This window comes from Emydura macquarii, unplaced genomic scaffold (assembly GCF_026122565.2).
Source record: "Emydura macquarii macquarii isolate MOO-44397 ecotype Brisbane River unplaced genomic scaffold, CSIRO-AGI_Emac_v2 contig_2422, whole genome shotgun sequence".
NCBI classification, from domain to species: domain Eukaryota; kingdom Metazoa; phylum Chordata; order Testudines; family Chelidae; genus Emydura; species Emydura macquarii.
The window spans coordinates 19,523,585-19,550,381 of record NW_027132559.1 but is presented as its reverse complement, the minus strand read 5'-3'; the positions used below and the strand labels follow the sequence as shown (position 1 = coordinate 19,550,381).

The 26,797-nt window shown below is 39.5% G+C and overlaps 1 protein-coding gene and 2 long non-coding RNA genes across 4 annotated transcripts; 1 reads left to right on the top strand and 2 right to left on the bottom strand.

Moving 5' to 3' along the window:
- On the bottom strand, positions 1 to 946 carry LOC137162341 (uncharacterized). The gene is made up of 2 exons (XR_010922352.1): positions 579 to 946; positions 1 to 322 (listed from the first exon to the last, which is right to left on the bottom strand). It is a non-coding gene; the product is annotated as an uncharacterized lncRNA (long non-coding RNA).
- Positions 947 to 1,142: 196 nt separating this feature from the next.
- Positions 1,143 to 15,654, top strand: NUP42 (nucleoporin 42). 2 transcript variants are annotated; one of them, XM_067562073.1, is made up of 7 exons: positions 1,143 to 1,286; positions 3,069 to 3,318; positions 9,218 to 9,312; positions 9,694 to 9,770; positions 13,576 to 13,662; positions 14,580 to 14,664; positions 14,796 to 15,654. In XM_067562073.1, exons 1-7 carry the CDS (start codon positions 1,175 to 1,177, stop codon positions 15,356 to 15,358), a joined length of 1,269 nt encoding a protein of 422 aa, XP_067418174.1. In that variant the 5' UTR covers positions 1,143 to 1,174; the 3' UTR covers positions 15,359 to 15,654. The 2 variants fall into 2 exon arrangements, with proteins under 2 accessions (XP_067418174.1, XP_067418176.1); XM_067562075.1 differs by lacking the exons at positions 1,143 to 1,286; positions 3,069 to 3,318; positions 9,218 to 9,312 and adding an exon at positions 10,474 to 10,534 and having other exon boundaries at positions 9,736 to 9,770.
- Positions 15,655 to 21,650: 5,996 nt separating this feature from the next.
- LOC137162092 (uncharacterized) lies at positions 21,651 to 25,254 on the bottom strand. The gene is made up of 3 exons (XR_010922273.1): positions 25,169 to 25,254; positions 22,508 to 22,718; positions 21,651 to 21,997 (listed from the first exon to the last, which is right to left on the bottom strand). It is a non-coding gene; the product is annotated as an uncharacterized lncRNA (long non-coding RNA).
- Positions 25,255 to 26,797: the final 1,543 nt, after the last annotated feature.

Genomic DNA, 26,797 nt, shown 5'->3' with positions numbered 1-26,797 from the left:
TATAAACATTATTATTTATTGTAGTAAACCATGACTGTACAAGAGAGACTTTGCATGTCATATGATATTTATTGTAAGTCAAGAATATGGGTTCAGTAAGATTACACATGGTCATTGATACTCCACAGGCTATCACAATACTATACTTCTGGAATATTTGATAATTAAGTTCGTCTCACAGTCAAAATTATGTGAAAAAGCAGTAATAAAATAAACAGTTGCAAAACGCAATCCCCAGTGCTGGAACAATGGCAAAAGAAGTGTTGACAGCAGGACTGGAAGTCAGTCATCCAGGAACATGATCCAACGGAAGAATCTTGCGCTACAAAAGTAAGTTAAGAAAGATAGAATGAAAAGTCACAGTAAGAACAAGAGTAAGTACAATAATAAAAAGACAGATATCCTTGCAAAAATTGATACCACTTATTTAAAGACATATTTAGGGTAAGTATTTGCAATTAAAATAAGTAATGTATGGCACGCTGACATGCATCCGCACAATGAAGATAAAGGTAAATGCTGACATGGTAACAGTATTAAGAGTATAGATAAAATATTAGATCCTCAAAGGAGCATACTTCAAATGTGTGGCACTGTTTCATGGAATCAATCCCCCTGTAGCATGTTTCTAGGTATTGGGATGCCTGTGCCTTTAAGAGCTGAGCCTCCCTGAGACAGAGACGAGGGTAAGAGCAGAAACAAAACAGCCCCACAGCCCCCTCACCCTGATCTATTTTTCAAACAGGGCAGGTCATAGGTGGCCCATCCCAGGGGGGTCACTGTGACCCCCTCTGCCCCTCATTAGGGTGGGGTTTTGCCTCTACAATAGGCTAACAACGCCTTCCCCCCGGGCTAACCCCGGCTGATTCCTACCCCCTCCCTGGTTTTGGTCCTCAGACCCTCTCCTACTCCCGCCTACATCGGCTGCACAGCACAGACCAGTAAAATTCTGTCCCCTGATTACATCCTGCCCATCCCCGCCTCCAGTGTGCCCCCTTTACCCCTTTTTAGCCCCTCTGAACAGCGGGCAACACAGTCTAACTCCGAGCAAGGGCAGGGTGAGGGCAGCGGCTTCAGAAAATGTTAGAGAGCATGCTCAGTTCTTCTGCGCATGCTCAGTACACCCCCAGGCACACATTCTCACGACATACCAGCCCGGCCTAGCGCCGCAGCCATGACCATCTGCCACTTCTTCCTGCAGGGCCGCTGCCGCTTCGGCGAGAGGTGCTGGAACGAGCATCCCCGCGGTGGGGGGCGCTCCGGCCCGCCCGCGCCCCCTTCCCAGGGTACGCGCCGCCTCTCTCCTTCTCCCTGCTGGCGCCCCTAGCGGGCGGGGGGGTATCGGCCGCGCTGGGACCTCGCGCCCGCTGCGCCGAAGGGCCTCAAGTGCCGGGTTTGAAGCGGGGCCCCATCGATCGCCTTCGCGCTTCGGTGCCAATGGCCAAAGCGTCTGGGACTCTGGGTGCCCGCGCCTGCCTCCTCCCCCTTCCCCATGGGCTGTGAGCCAGTCACCTCCCCGGCAAATCCAGCTTCGGGCGGCTCTGTACAGCGCCGAACACCGGGGGTCCTGATCCATTACTGGGGCCCTAGGCGCTTTCAGTAGAAGTAATTACCGGAGCCTCCCCTGCTAGCTGGAGCCCTGGTCTGACCCAATCTAGTATCCTGCCTGCAACAGGGGACAGCTTTACGGGAAGGTGCTGGGAACCCAGGTACCGATAGTAACCTGCGCCTAGAGAAGGTTCTTCCTAACCTTCTCTCCCCTCCCCCCTTCAGAGGTTGGCTTCTGCCATAACATGTGTAGATTTATATCCCTGCCAAAACTCGTGTTTGTTCTCTTAATGCTTACTATAATTCTAGATATTCTTGTCATCTGTTATGTACCTAATTGTACAAATGCTAAAACGTTTTTGATCTCTAGTCTATCCTGTAACAGTGTAACTGCTGAAACTGCTGTTGCCGCCTGATGTTCAGAAGAGCTAACTGGTGGGGTAAATGTAATCTCAGACAACTGGTATCTTGAACGCTCCTCTCCCCTTAATGAGCAGGAGGCTGGCAAAGGGCAACTCTTTCCAACTCCTTAGTCATTAGATTCTAAAAGAAATATAAAGAATTGTGTTGCACCAGGTCTAAATACAGAACTTATGTGCACCAAATGCTGTAGGCTCTCTCAGGAACTTGAGGTTCAAAGGGTTAACAGAAACCCTTAAATGACTCGGTTCAAATAGGAAAACTTGGTTATTTGGTAGTATATAGTTGAGCATTTTACTTTTTTTTTTTTCTTTTTTCTTTTTACTGTTACTTGTGGAATTGGACCCTGAATCATCTTTCACAATCATTCTTGCCATGGCCACTATTTCACATAGGTCATGTGGGGATTTATTGTAAATGACTAATCGTTTTGAGCTAGTAGTATTAGTAAAATTAAGTTGATTTTTTTTCCATTAGAAATGATCCCGTCTAGGTGAATTTTACTTTATTCTGATACATAAACAAGTCTTGAAAGTTTCTGGAGAGTGTTTTCAGAAAATCTTTGTTTTCAAACCAAAATAATCCTCCATTCTTAGTTACTGGATGACTGGAATGCTAATAGGATTCTGCCATCATAAGTATTAAGGGAGATGACATACAGGTATACTGGTACCTTCCCCAAATCCCACTCCACGGATGCGGTTTTGCATATTTTTTCCACAGACAGAATGCACACATTTTTTAATTGATGCACCTTTTGGTTTATTTTATTTTGGTCTTTTGAAAGATCTTAATATACAAATGGGATATCTTAAAACCCCACTCTGCAAATTTGCATAAATAGTACAGTTAACTTCATTGAGACTGCTCACATAATTACAGTTGCTTACATCTGAAATTGCAGGCCTGGCCTCTTAGTTTGTCCACATATCTTTAAACAAAATAAACTTTGATCACATTAAACTCTCAAAATGTTGACTGTGTCTGAGTAACTGATTCTCTTCATGATCTATTGTACTTTTGAGCTTCGTTTACTTGATTCATGGTAGTGAGGAAAATGTATAAAATGTTTAATTACTGTTTTTCTTTTTCAATGTAAGGTACTGGCAGAGGAGGATGGGGTATCCATAACCAGAGATACACCAATGTTGTCCAACCTTCTAACTTCTCTAAACCCACTACCTGGGGAGGCAGCAGAGATGATGGAAAGGCATATTTTGGATCCTCTATTGACTATGGAGCACCAGGCAGTGGCAATAAAAGTTCAGGATTTTCTCAAAACAGATTCTCTGCATTAAGTTCTGACCAAAATATTGGCAATGGCTACAGAGATGAAGAGGAGAAGCTTCTGTAAGTCCTTGTTATGTCTTTGAGCATCTAGAAAGTATTTAGAAAACAAATGTTAAAAATGCAGATTTGTATGGAACACTTGTTTGAATGTATTATGTAACTTCCCCATCATGCCACTCTAAAGAGGTTTTTAATGCATGAATATTTACTATACATTATAGATCATTTGTTAGTGAATATCTTTACTGTGGGGAGTAAAGAAGTGTGTTTGTAGTGAAATTAATTTTCATGAGACTTCAGTAGAGCTGGAAGTAAAACCTCAGTGAGCCTTACGTTAAAATGTGCACAGACAGCCCTTATGAATTTAAATGGCTGTTTTTAATCATTTGCATTTCTCTTTAAAGGTGATCTGCAAAGGAGAAAAATTGGGCTTGTACCTTTTTTCTCTTTTTGCTTTATTTTGATGCATAAAGGAAGCCTGGAAAGTTTTTAAAGTCTTTTATTTTATTTAAAAGAAAAGAAAAAAGTGAGTGGAGTACTGGTAGGGGAGTTTTGTGAGGGAATCCTCCAGGTGAAGGAGGAGGGACTACATGACCCTTGGAATGTGTTTGTTGTCTGTAGTGTGTGTGTTTGTGGTGTGCTTGCTGCTTAACTGAAGTATATCGTGTGGTCTGTTTGGGGGATCATGTGCTGATCCTAGGGGACTGCTGTGCAAGGCTTAGAGCTTCTTAACGAGGTTTTGATCCCCAAGCCCTTTAGCACCCATTAACCCTTAACCAGGGAGCGGGATCGCTCAAGGAGAACCAGGGTTTAAAAAGTCCATTCCTAAGCGACCAGAGGAGCTAGCAAACAAACGGAAATCTTGTTAGGGAGTTTAGAGGAGACAAACAAACAAACAATAAAAGAACTGTAGAAGTAAATATAGAATGCAGGCAGAAGTCCAGCAAGAGTGGGAGCTACCCAGTTCATTGCACTGAATGCAATATGTATGTTTACCTGCCCTACGTGGCATGTGTGCATTCAGTGCAAGGAGCTCCTGGATCTGCATACAGGCTTTGGAGACAAGGGTGGCTGAACTGGAGGAGCTAAAGGCATCAGAGAGGTACACAGATGAGACTTTCCGGGGCACAGTAGAATGGTCCCACCCCACATCTGACAGCCTCTGTGCTGTTGAGGAGGATGAAAGTCTCAGGGAAGGAGAACATCAAACTGGAGTGGAGGGAGATGATCCTATAGTTGGGATCCTCCTTTTAGATCATGTCATGGTATCCTCTTGGATATCATGTCATGGATATCTCTCCAGGGGAAGGAACTTCAGTTATTAGGAAAAGATAGGTACTAGCAATGGGGAACTTTTAAAGCATTACAAACATAGATAGCTGGGTTTGTGGTGAATGGGAGAAACACATGGTGACTTGCCTGCTGGGTGTGAAGGTTGCAGATCTCTTGAGACATCTAGACAGACTTATGTGTAGTGCTGGGGTCATGTTACATGTAGGTATCAATGACCTAGGGAAAGATAGGAGAGAGGTCCTGGAGGCCAAATTTAGGCTGCTAGGTAAGAGATTGAAGTCCAGGACTTCCATAGTAGCATTCCCGGAATGCTTCCAGTTCCACGCACAGGGCAAGTAAGAGAGGCAGAATTATAAGGTCTCCATGTGTGGATGAGACAATGGTGTAGGGAGGAGAGGTTTAGATTTATTAGGAACTGGAGAACCTTTTGGAAAAGGGGGAGACTGTACAGGAAGGATGGGCCACCTAAAATGGAACCAGATTGCTGGCAAGTAAAATTAAAAAGGTCATAAAGCTGTTTTTAAACTAAGGGCTGGGGGAAAACTGACAGATGCAAAGGAGCACGTGGTTCAGACAGAGACATCCCTTAGGGGAGGATCTGTTAATGGAGAGGATGGAAGAGGATAAAATATGGATAGGATCTGATGAGAAACAGTCAAATGAAATAGTCCCATTCAATTACATCATAATGGCAGACAGCTAAAAAGTGACCATTTTTAAGTGCTTATATACAAATGCTAGAAATCTAAATACTAAGATGGGTGAACTTGAGTGCCTCATTTTAAATGAGGATACCGATGGAATATCATCACAGAAACTTGATGGAATAAGAATAATCAATGGGACACAGTAATACCACAGTACAAAATATATCGGAAGGACAGAATAGGTCATACTGATGGGAGAGAGGCACTTTATATGAAAGAAAGCATAGAGTCAAATGAAATAAAAATCTTAAATAAACCAAACTGTGCCATAGAATATCTGTGGATAGTACTTCCATGCTTGAATAATAAGGATATAGCAGTAGGGATATATGACCAACCACTTGACTAGGATGGTGATAGTGTGAAATACTCAGGGAGATTAGAGAGGCTATAAAATTAAAAACTCAATAATAATTAATTAATAATAATGGGGGATTTCAACTATCCCCATATTGCCTGGGTACATATCATCTCAGCTGGGATACAGAGATAAAGTTTCTTGAAACTTGAAATTACTGCTTCTTGGAATAGCTAGTCCTGGAACCCACAAGAGGAGAGGCAATTCTTGATTTAGTCCTAAATGGCCCAAGAGGTGAATATAGCTGAACCGCTTGGTAATAGTGACCATCACATAATAAAATTTAACATCCCTGTGGGATGGGGGAGACACCAAAGCTGCCCTCCACAGTAGCATTTAATTTCAGAAAGGGGAACTACACAAAAATGAGGAAGTTGGTTAAACAGAAATTAAAAGCTACAGTGCCAAAAGTGAAACCCCTGCAAGCTGCATGGAAACTGTTTAAAGATACCATAACAGAGGCTCAATTTAAAGGTATACCCCAAATTAAAAAACATAGTGAGAGGACCAAAAAAGTGCCATCATGGCTAAACAATAAAGTAAAAGAAGCAGTTGGAGGCAAAAAGGCATCCTTTAAAAAGTGGAAGTTAAATCCTATTGAGGAAAATAGAAAGGCGCATAAACTCTGGCAAGTGAAGTGTAAAAATATAATTAGGAAAACCAAAAAAGAATCTGAAGAATAGCTCGTCAAAGACTCAAAAGGTAACAATATTTTTGTAAATACATGAGAAGCGGAAAGTCTACTAAACAATCAGTGGGATCACTGGACAATTAAGATGTTAAAGGAGCACTCAAGTAAGATAAGGTTGTTGTGGATAAACTAAATGAATTCTTTGCATCAGTCTTCATAGTTGAGAATGTGAGAGTGGCTCCCAAACCTGAGGCATTCTTTTTAGGTGACAAATCTGAGGAACTGTCCCAAATTGAGGTGTCATTAGAGGAGATTTTGGAACAAATTGGTAAATTAAACCGTAATAAGTTACCAGGACCAGATGGTATCCACTCAAGAGTTCTCGAGGAACTCAAATGTGAAATTGCAGCACTACTAACTGTGGTATGTAACCTATCACTTAAATCAGCTTCTGTACCAGATGACTGGAGGAAAGTGTATGTGATGCCAATTTTTAAAAAAAGGCTCCAGAGGCGATCCCAACAATTACAGGCCAGTAAGCTAGTACCAGGCAAATTGGTTGAAATCATAATAAAGAACAGAAATATCAGACACAAGAGATTAACATGATTTGTTGGGGAAGAGTTAACATGGTTTTTGTAAAGGGAAATCATGCCTCACCAATCTACTAGAATTTTTGGAGAGGATTAAGTATGGAAAAGGGTGATCCAGTGGATATAGTGTACTTAGATTTTCAGAAAGCTTTGACAAGGGCCCTCACCGAACGCTCTTAAGCAAAGTAAGCCATCATGGGATAAGAGGGAAGGTCCTCTCCTGGATCAGTAGCTGGTTAAAAGATGGAAAACAAAGGGTAGTTATAAATGGTCAGTTTTCAGAATGAGGAGAGTTAAATGGTGTCCCCCAGGGGACACCAGTACTGTTCAACATGTTCATAATGATCTGAAAAAAGTGAGGTGGTAAAATTTGGCAGACTGCGAAGAGTTACAAAGGGATCTCACAAAACTGGGTGACAGGACAACAAAAGGGCAGATGAAATTCAGTGTTGATAAATGCAAAGTAATGCACATGGAAAAACATAATCCCAACTATACATATAAAATGATGGAGTTTAAATTTTAGCTGTTGCCACTCAAAAAAGAGATCTTGGAGTCATTATGGATAGTTCTCTGAAAACATCCACTCAGTGTGCAGCGGCAGTCAAAAAAGCTAGCAAAATGTTGGGAATTACTAGGAAAGGGATAGATAATAAAACAGGAAATATTATCACCTCTTTATAAATCCATGGTACGCCTACATCTTGAATACTGTGTGCAGATCTGGTTGCCCCATCTCTAAAAAGAAATATTGGAATTGGAAAAGGTACAGAAAAAGGGAACTAAAATGATTTAGGGGTATGGAAAAGCTTCCATATAAGGAGAGATTAATAAGACTGGGACTTTTCAGCTTGGAAAAGAGACGACTAAGGGGAGATATGATAGAGGTGTATAAAATCATGACTAGTGTGGAGAAAGTAAATAAGGAAGGAAGGATTTCTTCACACAATGCACAGTCAACCTGTGGAGCTTCTTGCCAGAGGATGTTGTGAAGGCCATGACCATAACAGGGTTCAAAAAACAACTAGATAAGTTCATAGAGTATAGGTTGATCAATGACTATTATCCAGGATAGGCAGGGATTGCTGTTTGCCAGAGGCTGGGAGTGGCTGATGGGATGGATCACTTGATTACCGGTTCTGTTCATTCTCTGAAGCACCTGGCATTGGCCACTGTTGGAAGACAGGATACTGGGCTAGATGTACCAGTGATCTGACCCAGTATAGCTGTTCTTATGTTATTATTAAGGAATTGAGGTACTGGCTGAAGCCAGAGTGGCTTTTATTCTCTTTTTAGTTAAATAGGTGTTCTGAAAAAGAACGTTTTTAAAGTACCTAGATCAAGGAGAAAACTCTATTTAAGATTTTGATGTCCCAGCCTTGTGAATTCAGTCATTCTACAACACCAAACAAAAGATTTGTCTTGACTTTTCTGACACTTAAGAAGAAAACAAACAAAAATCTCTTCCCCCCCTTCTTTATAAATTTAAGAAGGGCACAAACTATATACTTTTTCCTTTTGCAGGTCACTTTTCTAGACTAGGATGAAGAAATTTTTACACCATTTAAATCCTTAACCAAAATTTATCTCATAAGAACATGTGTTTTATTACAAAAAATCAAGAGTAATAAAAGCAAATTTCAAATACAGTGATCTGCACTCTGTAGTACAGTGTTTTTGCTCTAAGTGTTTTTGTGTCTAAATGTTCTCTTCCATTTTGTTTTACTTCAGTTAATTGTCCTTTTTATCCCTATTATTTCACTACTTCTACAGTATACGGATTTCTGTATTCTCTAAAATTTACATGAGACATCTATTTTTCTCTGGTCTGATTCATTCTGCATTTTACTTTTTACTGCTATACATACCTTATTTTTGTAGAATTCTACCGTTTTCAAGGTTTCTCAAATAGTAATGTTGAGGTAATGATCTGCAGCCTCATGGGAACCATGTAACAGCAGGTGTGCATTTCAGGCTGCCACTCTTTTTCCAACTTGCTTAATTCATTATGCAATTACATAATTTAGCAAAACATTTTAAGAAGTGGCCATTCCTATAGAATAGTAAGTTATCATACTTGTTCACAGAGGACCCAGTTCTTTGTTAATGTTGAAAAACTGTTGGTGGTGAGGGTGACTTATACTTCAACATGAGTAAACCCATTAATTTCCCTTGTTCAGCTTTACTACTATGATGAGGAAATGGTTACTCCATTAAAGTCAGGGAGACTGCTCATGGAGTATGGTGCAGCTCAGTGTAAAGAAGCTCATCGGAATCTGGCCCTGTATTATTTTGAAATACTTTTTTGTTCTTTCTTTTGATCAAATAATTAGTTTGATTTATTCATTTTTCCTTTGTTTTGGTATAACGTTTCTAGCGAAGGCATAACGAAGGACATGGAGGTCTGGGAATCTTCAGGACAGTGGATGTTCTCCTGTTATTCACCTATGAAAGAAAAGCCTAACATCTCAGGTAGTAACTTCCCTAGTGTCACCATACACTTATTATTACCAAGAATGTTTCTTTCTAGGTGTTTGCAGAAATGCACGAAACAAAAGCTCTTCCCCCTAAAGTGTTAAAACCTCAAATCTTCCACTGGTTCCACCCATGTGGAGATTTTGTAGGATCTAGACTTGACTTGTAATGCAACAGAAAGGAAATAAGAGGGTATGGTGTACATTTTTGGCATGTGCAACCTTGCGGTTCTATTACAAGCCACTTTTGCATCTTTTTAAATGTAACTAATTGACTTCTTGTAGCAGATGCAGCTAAGCCTATCCCCTGTAGCTTGGTAAAAGTGCTCTCGAACAATGTATCTTTCTCTGAGGATTTTGACTGTTCCTCTCCCTGCAGGTTTTCCAGACTTCTCACCAGAAGAGTTGCATCTTGAATACTATAACTGCAGAGCAAACAATAATATTCAGAACTATGTAAGCTTTTTAAAAATATTGCAAACTTTTTGATGTAACATACACACACTTCAGAGTAGTGCTGCTTTAATAATTGTCCAGTGGTGGCTCATTTGATTGGTGTAACAAATTCCAAAAAATTTTCAGAATGCCAAACAAAATACACTCAAATAATGAATTGGCTGTTTTTACTTTTAAATCTACCTTGCATGCTTTCTAATTTAAATTTAAATTAAATTTAAATTATTAATTTCATTGAGAACATTGGATAAAGCGGTCAGACCTGGGTGCCTAAAATTAGACCATTAAAAAAGCGGTTTGATTTCCTAAAATGCTGAGCGCTTGCTCTGTTGCTGCTGCTACTCCAGGGGAAGCAGTGGGTGGGGGGTCTTGGGCTAATCCCACATAATTAAATGTAGGCTCTGCTCTTATCCTAGATTTTCCTCTGTTCTCATTTACCCTTACTCCCCAAGCTTCTCCTTGCTGGCCCTTAGAATCTTCTCTGTCTACAGCACTATCTGTCTTGTCTGTAACTGCTTGAATCATGTCCTGATAGCTTGACACTAATGTGTCTGCTGCTGGACAGTTTGATATTGATGTGGCAGAGCATGGGTCACCATGAAGAAAAACTCTCCATGTGTTGTTTAAAACAGAGGACTTGTACCAGTACAGTTAAACAGCTATTCGTTTTTATTTTTATTTTATGTCCTTGCTGCCTCTAAAGCCACATCAGTGTCAAGAGAACCAGCCTGGCAACGGAGACAGTTTGACACTGGAGTCTCATGGTAGGAAGTGGGCTGTTTGACAGATGTGGGGAAATAGGAAAAAGTGCAAAGGGAAACAATAGGTAGTGGTAGGCCTCCCCTAATGCAGTCATTACACTTAACGTGATCTGCTACAATCAGTCTCTCTTGTGCTGTCAGCATTTCAGATTCCTTGGAGGGAAAACAGCTGGCTGAATCACTTATCGTGCACTTTAAAAAAAAAAAAAAAACTTAATAGTTTTTTTTAAATGACCTGTACTATAGAGTGGTACAGTGATCTTGCTGATGAAGAATAGGACAAAGTCAAGAAGTGTATGTATTTGAGCTAATTATATGGGTTGTGTACCACCTCCACCACTCAGACCAAAGTTGCATCCACGTCTTTTCATAATACAAACTATCCTATTTACAAATATGACTAAAAGATGACACAGTCAGACTTCTGAGACATGAACAGGCTAGTTTAATTGTGTTAAACATATGGCACTGTGAAGACTCCCTTCCTGTGAGCAACGTTTTCCCTGTCTGCTGTTCAAAAGGCCCTGCCTACACTACCGGCAAAGTTTTGTTTACAGCTATACCAGCAATGCCTCCTAATGTAGATACAGTTTATATTGGCAAAAGCATTTGTTGCTGGTATAACTGCATCTACGCTAGAGCTTTGGCTGGTATAGAAATGTTGCTTAAAAATAATTTAAACCCCTTACTGATGTTACTATAGCAGCAAAAATTTTACATGTAAACCTGGCTTTAGTTTCTGTTTCCAGTCAGAAAAATGTGTCCACTGATTATATATGCCTATGTTCTTTCCAGTCTGTCGGTTACCACCAGTCTTGATTGTTACACTCAAATCAAGTGTAGTAGTATGCTTATTATATAACTGCTTATAGCACTCTATCAGTAATCCCATTTTATTATTTTTAATCTTGTTTTCCTCTGTTCTTCCTTTTTCTCAGTTCACAAACAGGAAATTACACTATTGCAAAAGATTCATTTTATAGCATCCTAATGACATCAGAAATCAAACTTCTCTTTGAAAGTATTTGACTAATTGCCCAAAATAACACCAAATGTTAACTCTGAGATAAAAGGAAAAAAAAATTTTTTTTGAAAAAATGTTGTTCAGTTAACACTGTGATAGTCAATTACAAGATTTCCCATTTGTGTGGATCTTTCACACACTTACAGTGAACAGAAAACATTTTTTTAAAAATGAGTGTCATTGTAAACCCACAAAATACTGGCATTGAAACTCTTATTTCAAACCTTTTGTAATTGACTAGATTTCATGTTATTTATGTTCTTGTAAGTAAATTTTAGATATTGCTGCAGTCCAGAATCTTTCATGCTGGGGTTATAAATGGAAATTCTGTTTTATTCTGGAATATCATGACCTGGATGCCCAATCCTAATGTGACTGACATTGCGCAATTTTTCTCCCCCTGGGGACTGCATTTCAGTAGGAATGACTAATAACATTAGTCTTGTTAGACCCAAGAAGCACTACCAGCATTTAACATCCATCATGAGCACTGCTTCTTGGGAGTCAGGAGAAATTTTTGTCCCAGCAGAAACATTGCTTAGTATTAGTCAAACAAGCCAATGAAGATCAGAAAGTAACAAGTGATTAGAGAGGGGCGAATCATATGAAAACTAAAAGCATGACCCTTTAAAGATATTGACAGTCTATTTTGTCAACTGTTGCTTCCTCTCATCCCTGAAGTGAGCCTTCCAAATACAACTTTCTAATCTAGTAAATGTTTCACTTTAAAAAAAAAGTTTTAAATGCACATTTATTTTATCACCTTTGCATGTTTTCTTAGTATCTGATATTGCTGCAATGCTGAGAAGTTCTTTTTTAAACCTTTAGTATTTAGTAAGCTATAATCAAACTTCATGGTGATGGGTAGTGTATTAACTGACTTAAGATTTGTGGGAGAGCATCACTGAATATTTGAATGGAAGTTCCTGAAGACTTCAGTGTATAAATCCATAATTATTTACCTTATATAGTCCTTCCACAGAATATTCTTATCCAAACCATGGGTTTCATTCATAAACTGGGTCAAAATATAAACTAGGAATTTCCCAGTCTGTGTTTTATAAGAGCTGATATCAGACAATATGATCTTCCAGTATGTGACAAGACTGAATAGAATTGCTGAAGTGTTTGCGGTTTTTATGATGATGAGACTCTTTGAAAGTGTGCAGAGTCAATTTACTAAAAGATTAAACTTTCCACTCTCACAGGCTGCTGGCACATCAAAAGGCTTTTCTTATTTTGACATACATTCTCTACAGAATGTTAAGATATAGATACTTAAATAAAATCATGTGCTTTCGCACTTGTTATAAATGCTACTAATGTGGAATGGTGATGCACACAGTATTGTGATATGATTAAAACAGATAATCATTGCTAAATACATTTTTCAATAACTAAAATTAAAATTTACTGTACTTTAGCAATCAGTGCAGAATTCTTAGTAATGCACTCCAGCACTTTGAGGAAACTGATTATATTAGTGAATTTAAGTCCTTAATTGGTAAGTATTTATGGAATAATAGTGCTAAATTATTCTGAGGGAGAAAAAACTGTTTTTGCTAGAAAGCAGAAGACTTAGGTGAACTCTTGGTACTTCATGATTTAGCACATACAATGTCAACTATACCAGGAATAAAACAAGGATTGAAGAGTTTATTCTTGTAGAAGTTTAGAATTCCTCTAATATTTGTACTATTAATCCTGATACTGGTAAGAACTTGAATTAAAGAAAATATGCTGCAGTTTCTCATGTTTCGTATGCATGCAAAGGAATATGGTTGGTAAAAGAAAATTGAAGGAGTCCTGAGTTTCAGACTTATACTTCCCATATTCAAATTTATAGTGTGGAGGTATTGGGGAGGGATAGGTTTCTTACCTCTTTTGAGCTAATGAGGTTATCCTCTCATAATTTGAGAAACCTATGCATTTTCAGTTACTCAATATTTCCATTTCTTATTTGCATCATTGACAGACTTGAAATGTCCTTTTGTCTCTCCTATTCCCCCCCCCCCTTTAGATAAATTCAGTCCAGCAATTAGTAAACCAATGGAGAAATAGATTGCTTGAATTGAAGACTCTAAATGCATCTACCAAAGCAGCATTGGTGAGTGTTACTGAAAAATCAAAGATATTTAAGATGTTCTCCTAATTTTAAGCCAGAATGTTTCAGTTGGATTCAATATAGTTTTGTTAGACACATCATGCCAAAGTGTGCTACACATACCAAAGTTAGTTACTTTCACAAGGATCATTAATGAACTGATTTCTAAGACATAATAAAGGTGAAGAAATGGAATCCTTACTTTCTGTCCTCTTGAATTGATCTTAGTGTAGCAATTTGGCAGAAGTTCCATCTGTAGAAAATACAGATAAGATAGTTATAGGATTTAGCCACACATCTTCTGTTTACATAAATTCTAAATCCCCTGCTCTGCTTTGAAAATTTAAGAACAAATACTTTGCACCCATTTAGAACTGTCTTGGCTTGGCTCTAAATAGTCAAGACTTGAAAATATTCACTGTCTAGATATGGCAGTTTTAATAGATGTGTGGCTAAAACCTCTGCAGTAGTTTGAAAATCTCAACCCTCATGTTTATCTTCAGTATTATTGCCATGAAGAGGCATTCATATCAAAGGGCCTGGCTGAATAGCAGTGGGAGAGGCATTTGTTGATAACAGCCTTCAATCAGGTCTTGGATAATGCTTTGGGAATATTTTAGGGTAGGGGGGTCTCATAGGGAATGACAGGACAGATGGAATAAGAGGGTAAGAAGAAGGTGTTCTGGATCTGAAAGCAATGCCACCCTGTACCCCTGCCACACAATATTTTTAGGCTTGGCAGGACATGATAAAAGCATACTTAAAAGAACCATAGCAATTAACTTCTTCAGTTGAAGCTAGTTTTCACTTAATTATCAGAAGTATTTGTATTGGTTATAAATATTTATAGAAAGAAACACATTTCCCCACTTTAAAATGCAAAGCCTACATTTGCCTTTGGTTTTTGTTTTTTTTTCAAGGTGTCTGAACTGAAAAATGTGGTTAGTCAACCATTGCCACCTTTTGGATTTGGTGGACAACAAACATCAACCTTTGGGTCATCAGGTAAGGTTTCTGTATTAATAGCTAGCACTGTTAAATCTTACCTTTGTTTTTCTGCAGTATTCCGGTGAGTGTTTTAATATTACTAGTGTGCCTGTTCTAAAAGTTTCCTGAGGTGTGTTTTATAATTGCAGGCTTTCAACTAAGCAGCAACAGTAATAGGAGTGTCAACAATTTCTCCTTTAAATCAAATCCTGAACTTGTCAGTGCATCCTCTGGAAACACCCCTGCATTTGGAAGCCCTTCTACAGTTCCGGATCCTTCAGCATTGGGTGCGACATCTTCATCCAATTCCATTGGCTTTGGCAGCCAACCAGCTGCATCTGTAGCCTCTTTTTCATTTAGAAAGCCCGAAACAGCGGGTGGTTTTGGAGCTTCTGGATTTTCAGGGTTTGGGAGTTCCTCTACTGTAAACCCTTCAAGCGCAACCTCACTTCCAGCCTTTGGAGCTGTTAATGCAGCAGTTGCTGCCCCTAGCTCAGATTCAAGTAACTCTTTATTTGGACAATCTGTTAGTGCCTTTGGATATAATGCAGCACCAGCACCTCCTGCAGTCACAAGCAGTGTTACCTCAGATAAGTTATTCACACCAAAGACTGATCTATCAGCTGAAGAGTTGAAGCAGTTTGAAGCAAAGAAGTTTACGCTGGGAAAGATTCCTCTAAAGCCACCACCAATAGAGCTTTTAAATGTTTGAAACTATAGCATGTAGAGTAAGCAAATTCTGAAATTAAACAACTGTTTTACAGAACATTTAACCATCCTATGAGTAGGAAACATGACACTTTAACAATTCCAATATATAATTTTGAGGTTTAGCACTGAACTATATGCTTTCTTGTGAGTTAAATTTTCATTTTTTCCTCTAAGGCTGCTCCAAGAAGGTAGGATCATAATTATAAATAGTCCAGTCTTCTTTGTTTGCTTTGGAAGAGTATTTAAACCCAAGAAGTTTACAATTGAAAATAAAGTTTTGTAGTGAATTAACAAAAATACAATGATATCGTCTCAATCCTTCCTTCTCTGTTGTGGAATTATAGACAAGAAAAATCTGTCTGGGAATAGGAGTACTTTTGAGCTGTACAGTCAACCAACAGATCTAGAGTGAAATGCATACAAAGCAAAACTATTTTAATCCTCAAATCACCTACTTTCCCTTACTTTTTCTTTTTAAAGAAAGGAACATGCTTTCTTTGGCAACTGATAATTTTACTGTATACCTTCATTAATTGGAGATAAGTACAAGTGCCATCTACTGCTCGTAGGCTCTAAACTTGTTTCTTCACCCTACAGTCAATTCATAACCTTAAAGTCTACAATAGGGCAAAGTCCTGGCTGTCAAGAAAATCTGGATTTTTTTTTTTTTTTAATTTTTAGGCTTTTGTTTGGTCCTCATCACCATAGCAGCTGAGCATCTCACAAAGGCTAATGAGTTTATAAGAGCTGGTCAGCTAATGGTTTTCCTGTCGTATGAGAATTTGAGATTTCAGAATTTTTTCCTACTTCAAATTATGATGAAATATTTAAAATCCATTTTTTTTCAGAATACTGGTTAGCAAAAATTTGAAATTTCAATTTTTCAATTTCTACTATTTAACCTTTTTCTACTAAAAATTAAATTTAAAACAGTTTTTGAACAAAAAAGCAAAACTTGTTTAGAAAAATCTTTGAAAATTTTATGAAAAATTTTGAATCAGGGATGTCAATCAACTGTCCCGCATGAACAGTTTTGGTTTTTATTAATTGCCATTGTCCATTGAAAAGCCATTTAGTTGGAAAATTTCTGACTAGCTCTACAATGGATCTTCAAGAACTTGTGGGATAAGGAAGCATTTTTATCACCATTTCACAGATTGTGAAAACAGGCAACAGGGTTAAGTGACTTGACCAAGGTCATCCATGTAGTGTGTAGCAGAGCCAAGAATTGAACCCAGGTCTGTTGTCTTAACCACAATACCATCCTTGCCAAACTCTGCCATATGCTGTGTGACCTTGAGAAAATCACATCACTTCTCTCTGTCTTTTGTTTTCCCATCTGTAAAACACAGGTAACGGTTCACTTTTGTAGAGACATTTGAAATCTATGAATGGAAAAAGCTATGTAAGCATATAAGCCTTTGTTTCCCAGTTTACAGTTAGTGCATGGATTGGTGTATTTTTTTCATCGTTGATAGCTACAAGAGGAACATCACAATTGGGACTTTCTTTGTCCAGAGCCATATTCGGATTGATTGGCTGGGACCATTGGAGATGTCAGCTGTGTATCAACTCACACATAATTAGGTGCTCTTCAGCAAGCAGGGAAGAATATCTTCACGCAGAAAAAGTAAAACTCTAGCGTTTTTGGGGAGAGGGGTGTTTTTGTTTTGTTTTTTGTTTTTTAAATGGTGGGTGGTTCTTCTAGGAACCATTTTTCATAGTGGAAGGATAAATTGCACAAATCCTCCCTAAAAACTGGTTGATTGTTTTAAATTACTGAGCCCCTCATACTTTAATTGCAAAACAGAACAATAAACCCACTCCAGGCTGTGGGTTACTAAATTGTATTTGGGCAGTTTGAAGACACTTTGCCTTAAATCTTATTATGGACCATATAGCTCTGTCCAATGTACACTATTAATTAACACAGAAGATGGTTTGTTTAAATAATGAGTGAATTTAGTGTACATAAAAGCGAACTTGAGATAGGCAGAGTACAGACATATGCTGTGCAGACTTACCACAGAGACTCACATGCCTCAAGCCTGATCTGCAACAGGTTCTCTCTTAGTCCTGGGTTGTTTGCACAGAATTTGTGGTGACTTTGATGTAGAAGAATGGAAGCATATTGCTTTTTTTATTTCTGACCCAAAATACGTTTTGAACTGTTCACTCTTCAAAGGAAAGGCTAATACATTATCCTTGTGCGCTACTTAGTGCCTGTGAAAAGTATATTTACCTAACATGCTGCATCTTCTGAATGCTGATACTTGTACAAATTAAGGCATTCACATTTGCATTTAGAACTGACATAGCTGTGAGTGGCTTACACCAATTTACTTCTGTTTTTAAGATTTCTACTTGGAGAAACTGAGGCACATACAGTACCAGAAGTAAGATGAAATATCCCTGCTCTCTAGGACTTAGCAGACAATTTTTTTAAAAAAACCTATTTGCATGTCAATTATTGTCTTTGTAATTCTAAAAAAAGAACCCTCACAGCCTTCACTGCTCCATGTTTGTAAAATTTGAGGTGTAAATAAAACAAATGACAAAAAGACTGATGTTACAACAGCTGTAGCTTTACTGCTTAGTTTAGGAAACCTAGTCAGTAATTGGATGGGATATTTCCAAGGAAAAACAAAATCAGATGCTCCAGGAAGAGGTGGTGGTGATATTCTCTGTGTTAAACCAGTACCAGTGCATGATGGTAGGAGACAGCACAAGAGGGTATATTTTGTAATAAAGCTTAAAAATGAGACCTTCCTGATTGCCTTTGGGCATTAAAGATCCCATGGCAAGTTTTAAAAGAAAGTTGTTACTAACCATACTGTGCTGGCACAACTCCGGAAAGGGTGGTTATAATCTAGAAATTCCCTGTATTTCAACTTTCAATAAATAATTCTTCATTTCCTATCCTAATGGATTGTCCAATTAAATGACTGCTGTAGCAATGCCAGGTGTCCTTAAAGTAGCAGTTAAGGATGGGCTGCATCTGCTAAAAGCTTAAGCCACCTTCACAACAGTCAGGGTGCTTTAAAAACTAGGCCACAGGGAGAGCTTTCATCTCTCTCAGCCTTATTCTCAATGCAGATGAGCCTTATAGCATTTTAGCATTGCACTTAAGTACTGAGCCACCTAAAACTTTTTAGCCCCTTTCAGGGTGTCTCACAGGTGCTACTAAGCTGCTTTAAGAACTTTTATGGGCTAAAGTGGCCACGGGCTTCTCTCCGCTGCAGTGGTTTTGCATACTACATTCTAAACAGCTCTAGGACACAGATTTGGAGTAGAAAAGTCTATTGCACACAGCCACAATACCAACTTTAAAATGACTTTTTTTTCCCCACTTGGATTGTTGTCATACAGAGTGCTGTAAAAAGCTAGCACTTTTTAACTTCACTAAGTTTTTAACTTCAATCATTTTGAGGCTGAAAAATGTAAATAAAAGGGATGAAGGCCCAATTCGTTATCAGGGTGTACAGCAAAAGTAACAGTGAGGTGCCTTTGATCAACTTTCTTTAAGCTAAAAACAATCATCATTGAGCTGGCATCCCTTTATCCCCAATGGAATTTGTTCTGAGTAACTAAAGAGAAGTGGGAGAAAGGGGGCAAAAATAGAAAATTGGTACTCTACCTCAACTGGTAGCAGTCAAGCATTTAAGTGTCTTGGCCTGCACAAGAGATAAGGCAATGCTGAAATTAGAATAAGCATTATGATTACAACTATGTGTATTATTGTAGCACCTAGGGAGCCCAGTCTTGGACTTGGACCTGGACCCCATTGTGCTAAGTTCTGTACAAACACACCATAAAGAGACAGCCCCTGTCACAAAGAGCCTAAAATCTAAATATAAAACAGCAGGGGCAGTGCAAGGAAATAATGAGACAGTATTGTCTGAACAGACAAGCTAGACAGGCTGTGGCAAGGTGTAGAACACACAAGCAGAGTGAACAATGTGATGGTAGCAAACAGCATGTTAGTGCCTTTGTTTATCGTGAGGGTGGGTTTTCTTAGGAGAGGGGATCGGCTAAATTGAAAGGTGGGGTGTGAGGGACAGGGCAGCTGTGGAGTGAAGCAGGGGGAGGGATGGTGCAAACAGCCAGTCAGTACAGGGCAGAGAAAGTCAGAACATTCTAGTTTTGACTGGATGTCCAAAGGTCTCTGCTTTGTTCATACCAGCTCGAGTCTCAGGGGCTGGCTGGTCTCTGCAGTTATCCCCCAAGGCCCCTGTGGAGGAGGAGAAGCACTATCTGAGTCATAATGCCCCCTCCCTCTCCCTGGGGGGCGAGTCCCTGCCCAGGTCTGGGTCCAGGGCAGAGCTGGAGTAGGGAGGAGTGGACCCAGCTGGGCCCCATTTTACTCCCTCTCCCCGATAACTCAGTGCCTGCTGTGACTGCTCTTGTTCCTACCAGCTGGAGTCTTGCTAAACGGCATAAGACATAACTTGAGTCCATCCATCCATCTACACAATTATACAAAAATCTTTCCCCCACATGCACACCTTGTCACGCTGCCATTATTAATCAAGTGCAGCAAAAGCAGAACAGGATTTCAAAATTCATTGTCAACATGGAGGGGGGGGGGAGAGAAACTCCTAAATCATAGCAGCTATATCCCCCTTTTATCATCCTTATGACTAGAGTTCTTCTGCCTCTTGTGACTCCTTGTTTGGCTCATGGCTGCCACACAGATATTAGTCATAAAAGTTTGGACTTGACATACGAAAAAGTAGCATAGTAGCAGATTCACAGATCTCATTGTCACATTGGGCTTTAGTTTGAGTAACAAGAATTTAAAAAGCACAATGTACGGCTATAACATATTTCAGTGTCATGACTGCTGGCAGAAGACTAGGTGCAAAAGTGGAGTCATACATAAGCACTCAACTCATGGTCTGGCTCCATGTGATGTTATTGAGTATTTCCCCTGGCTATGAAATAACAGGATTTCTGAGTCACTGAAATTCCTGTGGTGTGTACAAATAACTGATTTTAAGATTTAGTTGGAGTTTGGTTCCTGGGAGACGATGGTGCAGCTCTCAGATAGCAGCACCTCTGGGTTGCCTGTATGCCAGAGACTAGTCATCCAAAGGCAACCCTCTACTGCACAAGCTAAAGGAGCAGATTTAATGGGCAACACCTGGAATTCTCTCCAGTATAGACTATGTCTACACTGACAGTGGCAAAGTCGTCGCCGTCACATCGACTTATCTGGATCGACTGAGTGGTCATTGAAGACCTGCTCAGTTGATCCAGAAGTCGACGCTATTAATCCACCCCCACAAGTGGCGCAGTGCAGTGAAGCTGGCACGCAGAAGGGAAGCACAGTAGTCGACGGGAGTTATGCAAGTTTTCTGCATAGTTTGCGTAATTCCCATTGCCTGTCGCCAAATCGTTGGGGTAAGTGTAGACCAAGCCTTAGTCAACCAAACATTAGTATCAACAATATGGGGCTTCACGTGTAAGCAATTAGAGGGGGAGGGGCCATAAAAGGCTTGCAAGTAATTCCAATTTTGTAATAAAAGGAAAGCAAAGTAGTGTGAATGGCTGATTTTTTCAACAGCAGTTAGTGAAGCCACATAAGCCAAACACCTCTGACACTGAAAGAGGAAGAAAGTGATGAACTGAGAATATTAAAATTTGTAAAGTAGTTTTCCTTTTGAGAATAGCCAAGTACCAAAAAAAAAAAAAAAAAAAGAGTGCCTCTTTTTAACCAATCAATTTTAAGCACTACTCTTATATAGGCTGCACAGCTGCTGCATCTCTTCAGAGTTTGCTCTGTGCAGGAGGAATAGCTACATTCCTACAACTGTCAATATCACCTTTCAAAAAAAAAAAAGAGGTACAGGGCCTAAGTTTTTCCCCCCATACAAATGAAACACCTGGAAATGTTAGGAAGAGGAACAAAGGAGAAGAAGGAAAATGAAGTTGTTTTAGTGTCAACACATCCATCAAAAGTGTTTTGGGTTTGATTTGGGTTTTGTTCTTGTTTTCTCTCAGAAGACTATGCACCAATGGGTGAGATTTTATTATACTTAGTTTACTATCTTCAAACATCACATGACAGATTAAGTAACAACTTTCATGCTCTGTCCTCTTCCAGCAGTGAATTCTGTAAAAGTGTTCATTATATAGCCTAGTAGCTCCTGGAAAGGAGACACGGTGGTTAAAAGTACATGCGGCTTTTATTTCCTGCAGGTCCCATGGTTCTGTTCATTGTTAAGCAGTGCTTTCCACAACCCTCTCAGCAAACTAAATACTTTCTAGTCAGCATCTTAGTCACATTCCTATAAGACTTCTCTGTTGCTTTATTCTTGCAGATCACATGAAATCTAGCCACAGCATATGCTCCATCATGTGTTCTGTCTAATTATATTGTTCCTAATTAGTGAAATGCACCCACTGTACTGTACAAATACTGCTTTACTTCTTGCTTTGCTTAGTGTGTTTATATAAAATATATGGTGTAGTAATGTATATAAGACCTCTTCTTTATGGGGTCAGATGAGGCACAGTTCTTGCTGTTTGCTATTCTGCTTTCCTACTTTCCCAGTGTTGTTGAATTTTCTCAGCTCGGCAAACCATTGAAGTATCTGGTGAGTTCTGGACTGTTGTGCAGTTAAATACTATAGCAACCCTAAAAAGCAAAGGAGAATTTTTTGTTTACTCAACTCTTATGATGGTGGCCTTTACAATGAAGAATATATTCGGGTTTCTCTTGAAGTATCTAGTGCTGACCATTGTGCGGGAATGGCATTTTATAACAATGGGATAAAACAGAAAATGTTGTGAGTAGCATAGAATGTTTCCGCACATCAAATGCATTTTCAGATTAGATCCAGATAGTCTTTAACTCTTGCTGTGATCAAGAATTTTACAACATTAGAGCAAATAACTATTGGCCCCAATAATTGAACTGAAATGATAGCACTCCTCCTCCTTCCAAAAGAGAGAGAAAATAGCTGTTGCTCTGAGCCTCTTACACATTAGACCATATCTACCATCATCCACTTTTAGAATGGTTTAGAAAAGTTTTGAAATATTCCTTAAATCCCCCTGTGCAAGGTCTCTTTGCACATACGTTATTCAATCCATGATCACAACATACTGTAAAACATGCAACTCTACCGTTATTAACCAGGCGTACCTACAGTTGCAGGAGCAGGCAGAGACTCCTCATCAGTTCCCGGTCACTTCCCCTTCAAAATAACATATGGAAGTGATACCTTACTTTTTTTTTTTTTTTTTTTAAAAAGACATCCAGCTTGTCCAGTTCTCTCTCTTTCCCTTTAGCAGGCACCATGCCAGGGATATGGTCTCTAGTCTCAGGTCATCCTGGGATTATAATCTTTTACACTCTGTGGAAAATGAAGGTGAAAGACTCAATTGTCATATCAGATACAACGGTGCACATTACACCAGCATTTTGCCAACATAAGGCTTGATCAGGTGCATAGTCTGCAGAAAGTAAAATAGTCTTGGTCTGTCACACAATAATGACTGTACTCCCTGTCTGCTAACATTCTCTTGTCTATCTCTCAGTTTCCTCTGGGAAAATAACATTTCAACTGCCTCTTAAATTTTTGCCTTTATTATAGGCAGGCTGGACTGGTAAGGGGATTGGATCCAGGCTTGTGTGTTCTACTTCTACAATGGAAGAGTTATTTTGAAGGTGGGATAATAATACTATTAATTATTATTATTATTAAGCTTTTATGCACATGGTACTTCTCTCCCACCCCACCCATTACATCTTATATCTAAAGACGCATCCCATATCTGCAGGCTGTCGGCTTTTGGTCTAGATAAGCAGCCAATGCTTTTAAGTATCCTAGCTGGGAAGAGTAAACCTGAATCCAGATCAGTCTGCCTTTAAGGAGACAGAACTCATGTCTTCTCAGACTGATCTCTGCCAAATATGCCTTAGTGACCAATTCATACAGAGCTGTGGCTCCCTGTAACTCTGCATAGCCTAGCTGTTAGTTTTAAAGGTAAATCCTCACCCTCGGGGCAGAGCCCTCATGCACTGGTGCTCTGCAGGCACTATGGGAAGAGGAGAATGGAATCCTCCCTCCAGTTGTGGAGCTGTTCTCAGACTACTCCTGCAGCTCCTGGATCTGCACACAAAGAAGGCTTTAACTAGCATGTTCTTATAGTCTACTGCCACCCTCTCCTGAATGCCCCACAGACAGCAGCTGTAGGCTCCTCTCATCCAAGGGTTTTTTACAGTCTGTCTGCATCCTGCAGACCACATCTGTATTTTACAGATGGGGAAACTGAGGCACCATGCACTTGTGTGTCTTGCCTTTGGTCACACAGGAAATCTATGGCACCACTGGGGATAAAACCTAGATCTCCTGACTCCAGGTCCTGTGCTTTAATCACAAGACCATTCTTTCTCCCACACTAGATCTGCAGAGTAATGTTTATGAAGGGCACAATTCACATAAGAATAGCCCAAACAGTGCATGGTTTAACCATGTGTTGATTCTTGCATCAGGAAATATATTTCACAGATGGTTGCTGATTTTACTTCAATGAAAATATAATAAAGCAATGTGGACATCTGTCAGCGTACAGGGTGGGACTGTCAGACTGATTTGTGCTGAAGTGATGCGGGCACGCTTATTAATATTCTTCTCCCCTTCCCATTTACACTTTCACTTAGAATGTAATCTAACATTTGCCCCCGAAAGATTAACATTGTTCCTATCTCCTGGTATTTAAATTCAATACTGCAGAACAAGTCAATAAATACACATAGCAGACATCTTGATCCCAGCTGTTATAGAAATGGTTCTGGCAGCATTGGGAGAATTTCACCCAGTTTGATGTTCATTGGATGCATTCCATTCTTATGATGATCTACATTGAAAAGGTTTATTTTTCCAACAGCAGAATGGGAACATTCATGAATAGAGGGAGCCCTGTTATTGTTCTCATCTATTTTAGTAGAAAAAAAATCATTATGCATTTTCATAAGTACAACCATGTGTTGAAATCTATAGCTATGTAACTGAATTTGGTGTGGATATATAAGAGTGAGTATGTATGTGTATATATTAGAGTACTAGTACACCTGAGTGGGATAGAGGTAGCTTTCTACCATACTTGTATTCTGATCCTGGGACTAACCAGGGCCCCTCTACCCCCTGTATAACCTCAAGCTGCTCCAACTTGTGCAGCAGTAAGGTCTCCAGTCCAGGACCACTAGAGCACAGCGGTCTCTAGTCCTATTCCTGAATGCCCTCTTTGCTGGGAATGGCATGCCCTAGGAGCACATGGCATAAAGTCAGTTATATGCTACCCCAGAGATGTCCCTGTGCTAGGAGAACTTCCCTGTGCTATCAGTTTAAGCTTTCTGGAGCAGCATATAAGGGACACAGCAAGGCTGAGGGGCTGGTTCGTGGTATTTATTTGCTGTTTTATGTTTGAACATTGTAAAAATCCAATACATTTTTAAATTTAAAAAACAAGACGAACCCCCCATTGAATACCGTAGAAGAAAACCATGTTTGGGCCATCAGGAGTTGGAGCAGTGGAGAAGCAGTTTGCTTAGCCCATCACATGAGGAGGACTGTTATTGGGCCTGTGCTGTGGACAATCTAATAATAAGAGTAGTACTGATGAGTGTCTAAGGGAGCTGTATCCAGCCTTCCTGAGATCACTGGGAAAATGGACTGAATCATTAGAGACGAGCTCCAAACATGTTTCTGCAACTCAGCATGAAACTTGGTACACTGCTTTTGGAAAATAAACAAAACCTTTAAAAATATTCATGGAGGTAAGTTAGGCAAGTGTTTCTTACCACAATGATTTTTTTCTTCTGATCACTCCATTCTGTACATCCACATATCTATTTATTGTTTCCAAGTCTGTCCACTGAAAATCACCACTGAAATACAGATGGATTTTTAAGAACATTTTATCTAGTGCATCTACAGAATTATTTTAAAGGCATTATCATCAAGTGTGACTCAAGCCTCCAAGGTATATATCATCCAAACAGACTCTCAAACTCACCTCATCCCCAATCATCCCATGCTCCTACAACCACCCCTGCACCTCACCCAACTTGTAAAATAATAGGTAAGCCTGGAACCTGCTCTGAACATCAATAAATTTGCACTATTTTGAACCAAGATAGGATTAAGTTCCAGACTCAGAGATCTCACATAGAACATCTTAGCCACTGGTTGCCTTCCTTTTAAATCAGGGAATTGATCATTCATGTGCATCAACTGATCACAACTGTGATGCTGTTACATGTGGGGGAAAAAAGGCAGTTTCCATAAAGAACAAATCCAAAACATTCAGGACTTTATAGATCAAAGTCAGAACCTTAAACTTCACCTGGAAACTAAGAGGCAGCTAGTGCAGACTACAAAGCACTGCTATAATATGCTGTCTATATGAAATGCCACTTAATAAGCAGCTGCATCTCCACTAACTTACATTTCTGATTGGTCTTATTTCTTCACCCCTTACCCACCCATCTGTAAGGCTTAACAGATTCAATTCAGTTCAGTGTCCCAAGTATAAAACAAGAGAAACTGAGAACAAATGCCACAGGCCCACCCCTCAGCCTTGTTTCATCTCTTATGTGCTGCTTTGAAAAGCTCAAACTGACAGCTGGGGATACTTGTCCCCCCATTTGTTTCAGCTGCGGACTATGGTGACCTGTGAGGATAAAGGAAAGAAAAAGGATGTTGAGGAGCCCATTATATTGCTAGAAGGATAGTAAGATCATTGTAAAGTCCTCCCAGGTCATTGAGAGAGTGATCCATCAGACAAAAAGTATTGTCTCCCAGTCATCTGTAGGTGCATGGATTCCATTAATTTCAGGGGGTGGGTCATCAAAATATTGCTGTGACCTAAAATCAAAGGAGATACTATCTGCCTGTGATAAAGGTATACGACTTCCATTCTCAATCTTTCTCTCTCCCTCCTCACCCCCAAGTTTTTCTTCCCTCCTCAGTGTTGCCAGCTGTGTGAGATGAGCCAGAAACCAACTGGCTTATCCTACGTTGCCATGACAGCTTGAGCTAACTCAGAAGAGTTGTTATAATTTGAAAATTTTATTAACATCAGCAAAGAATACGGATAATAATAAGCAAGTGCTAGGTAAGTCTGTGTATATCCATGGCACCAAAACTTAAATGGAAGGGTGGAGGCTCAGCCAAGTACAGTAAAATTAAATATCACAATGATAGTGATATTTCAGAACGCTCCATATATATTAGAAACCACACCAGCGGATTCCACTGTGTTAGGCACTGTACAGACATAAAATAAATGACAATGCCTGTCACAGAGAGTCTAGGTTCTAATTACTGTGACATAAATATTAAGTACCGGTAATAATTAATTAGCAGCACATTTTACTAGTTCTTAATTACAAAGCAGCTTGTGAAGGCTGAATCAAAATTATCAGCAG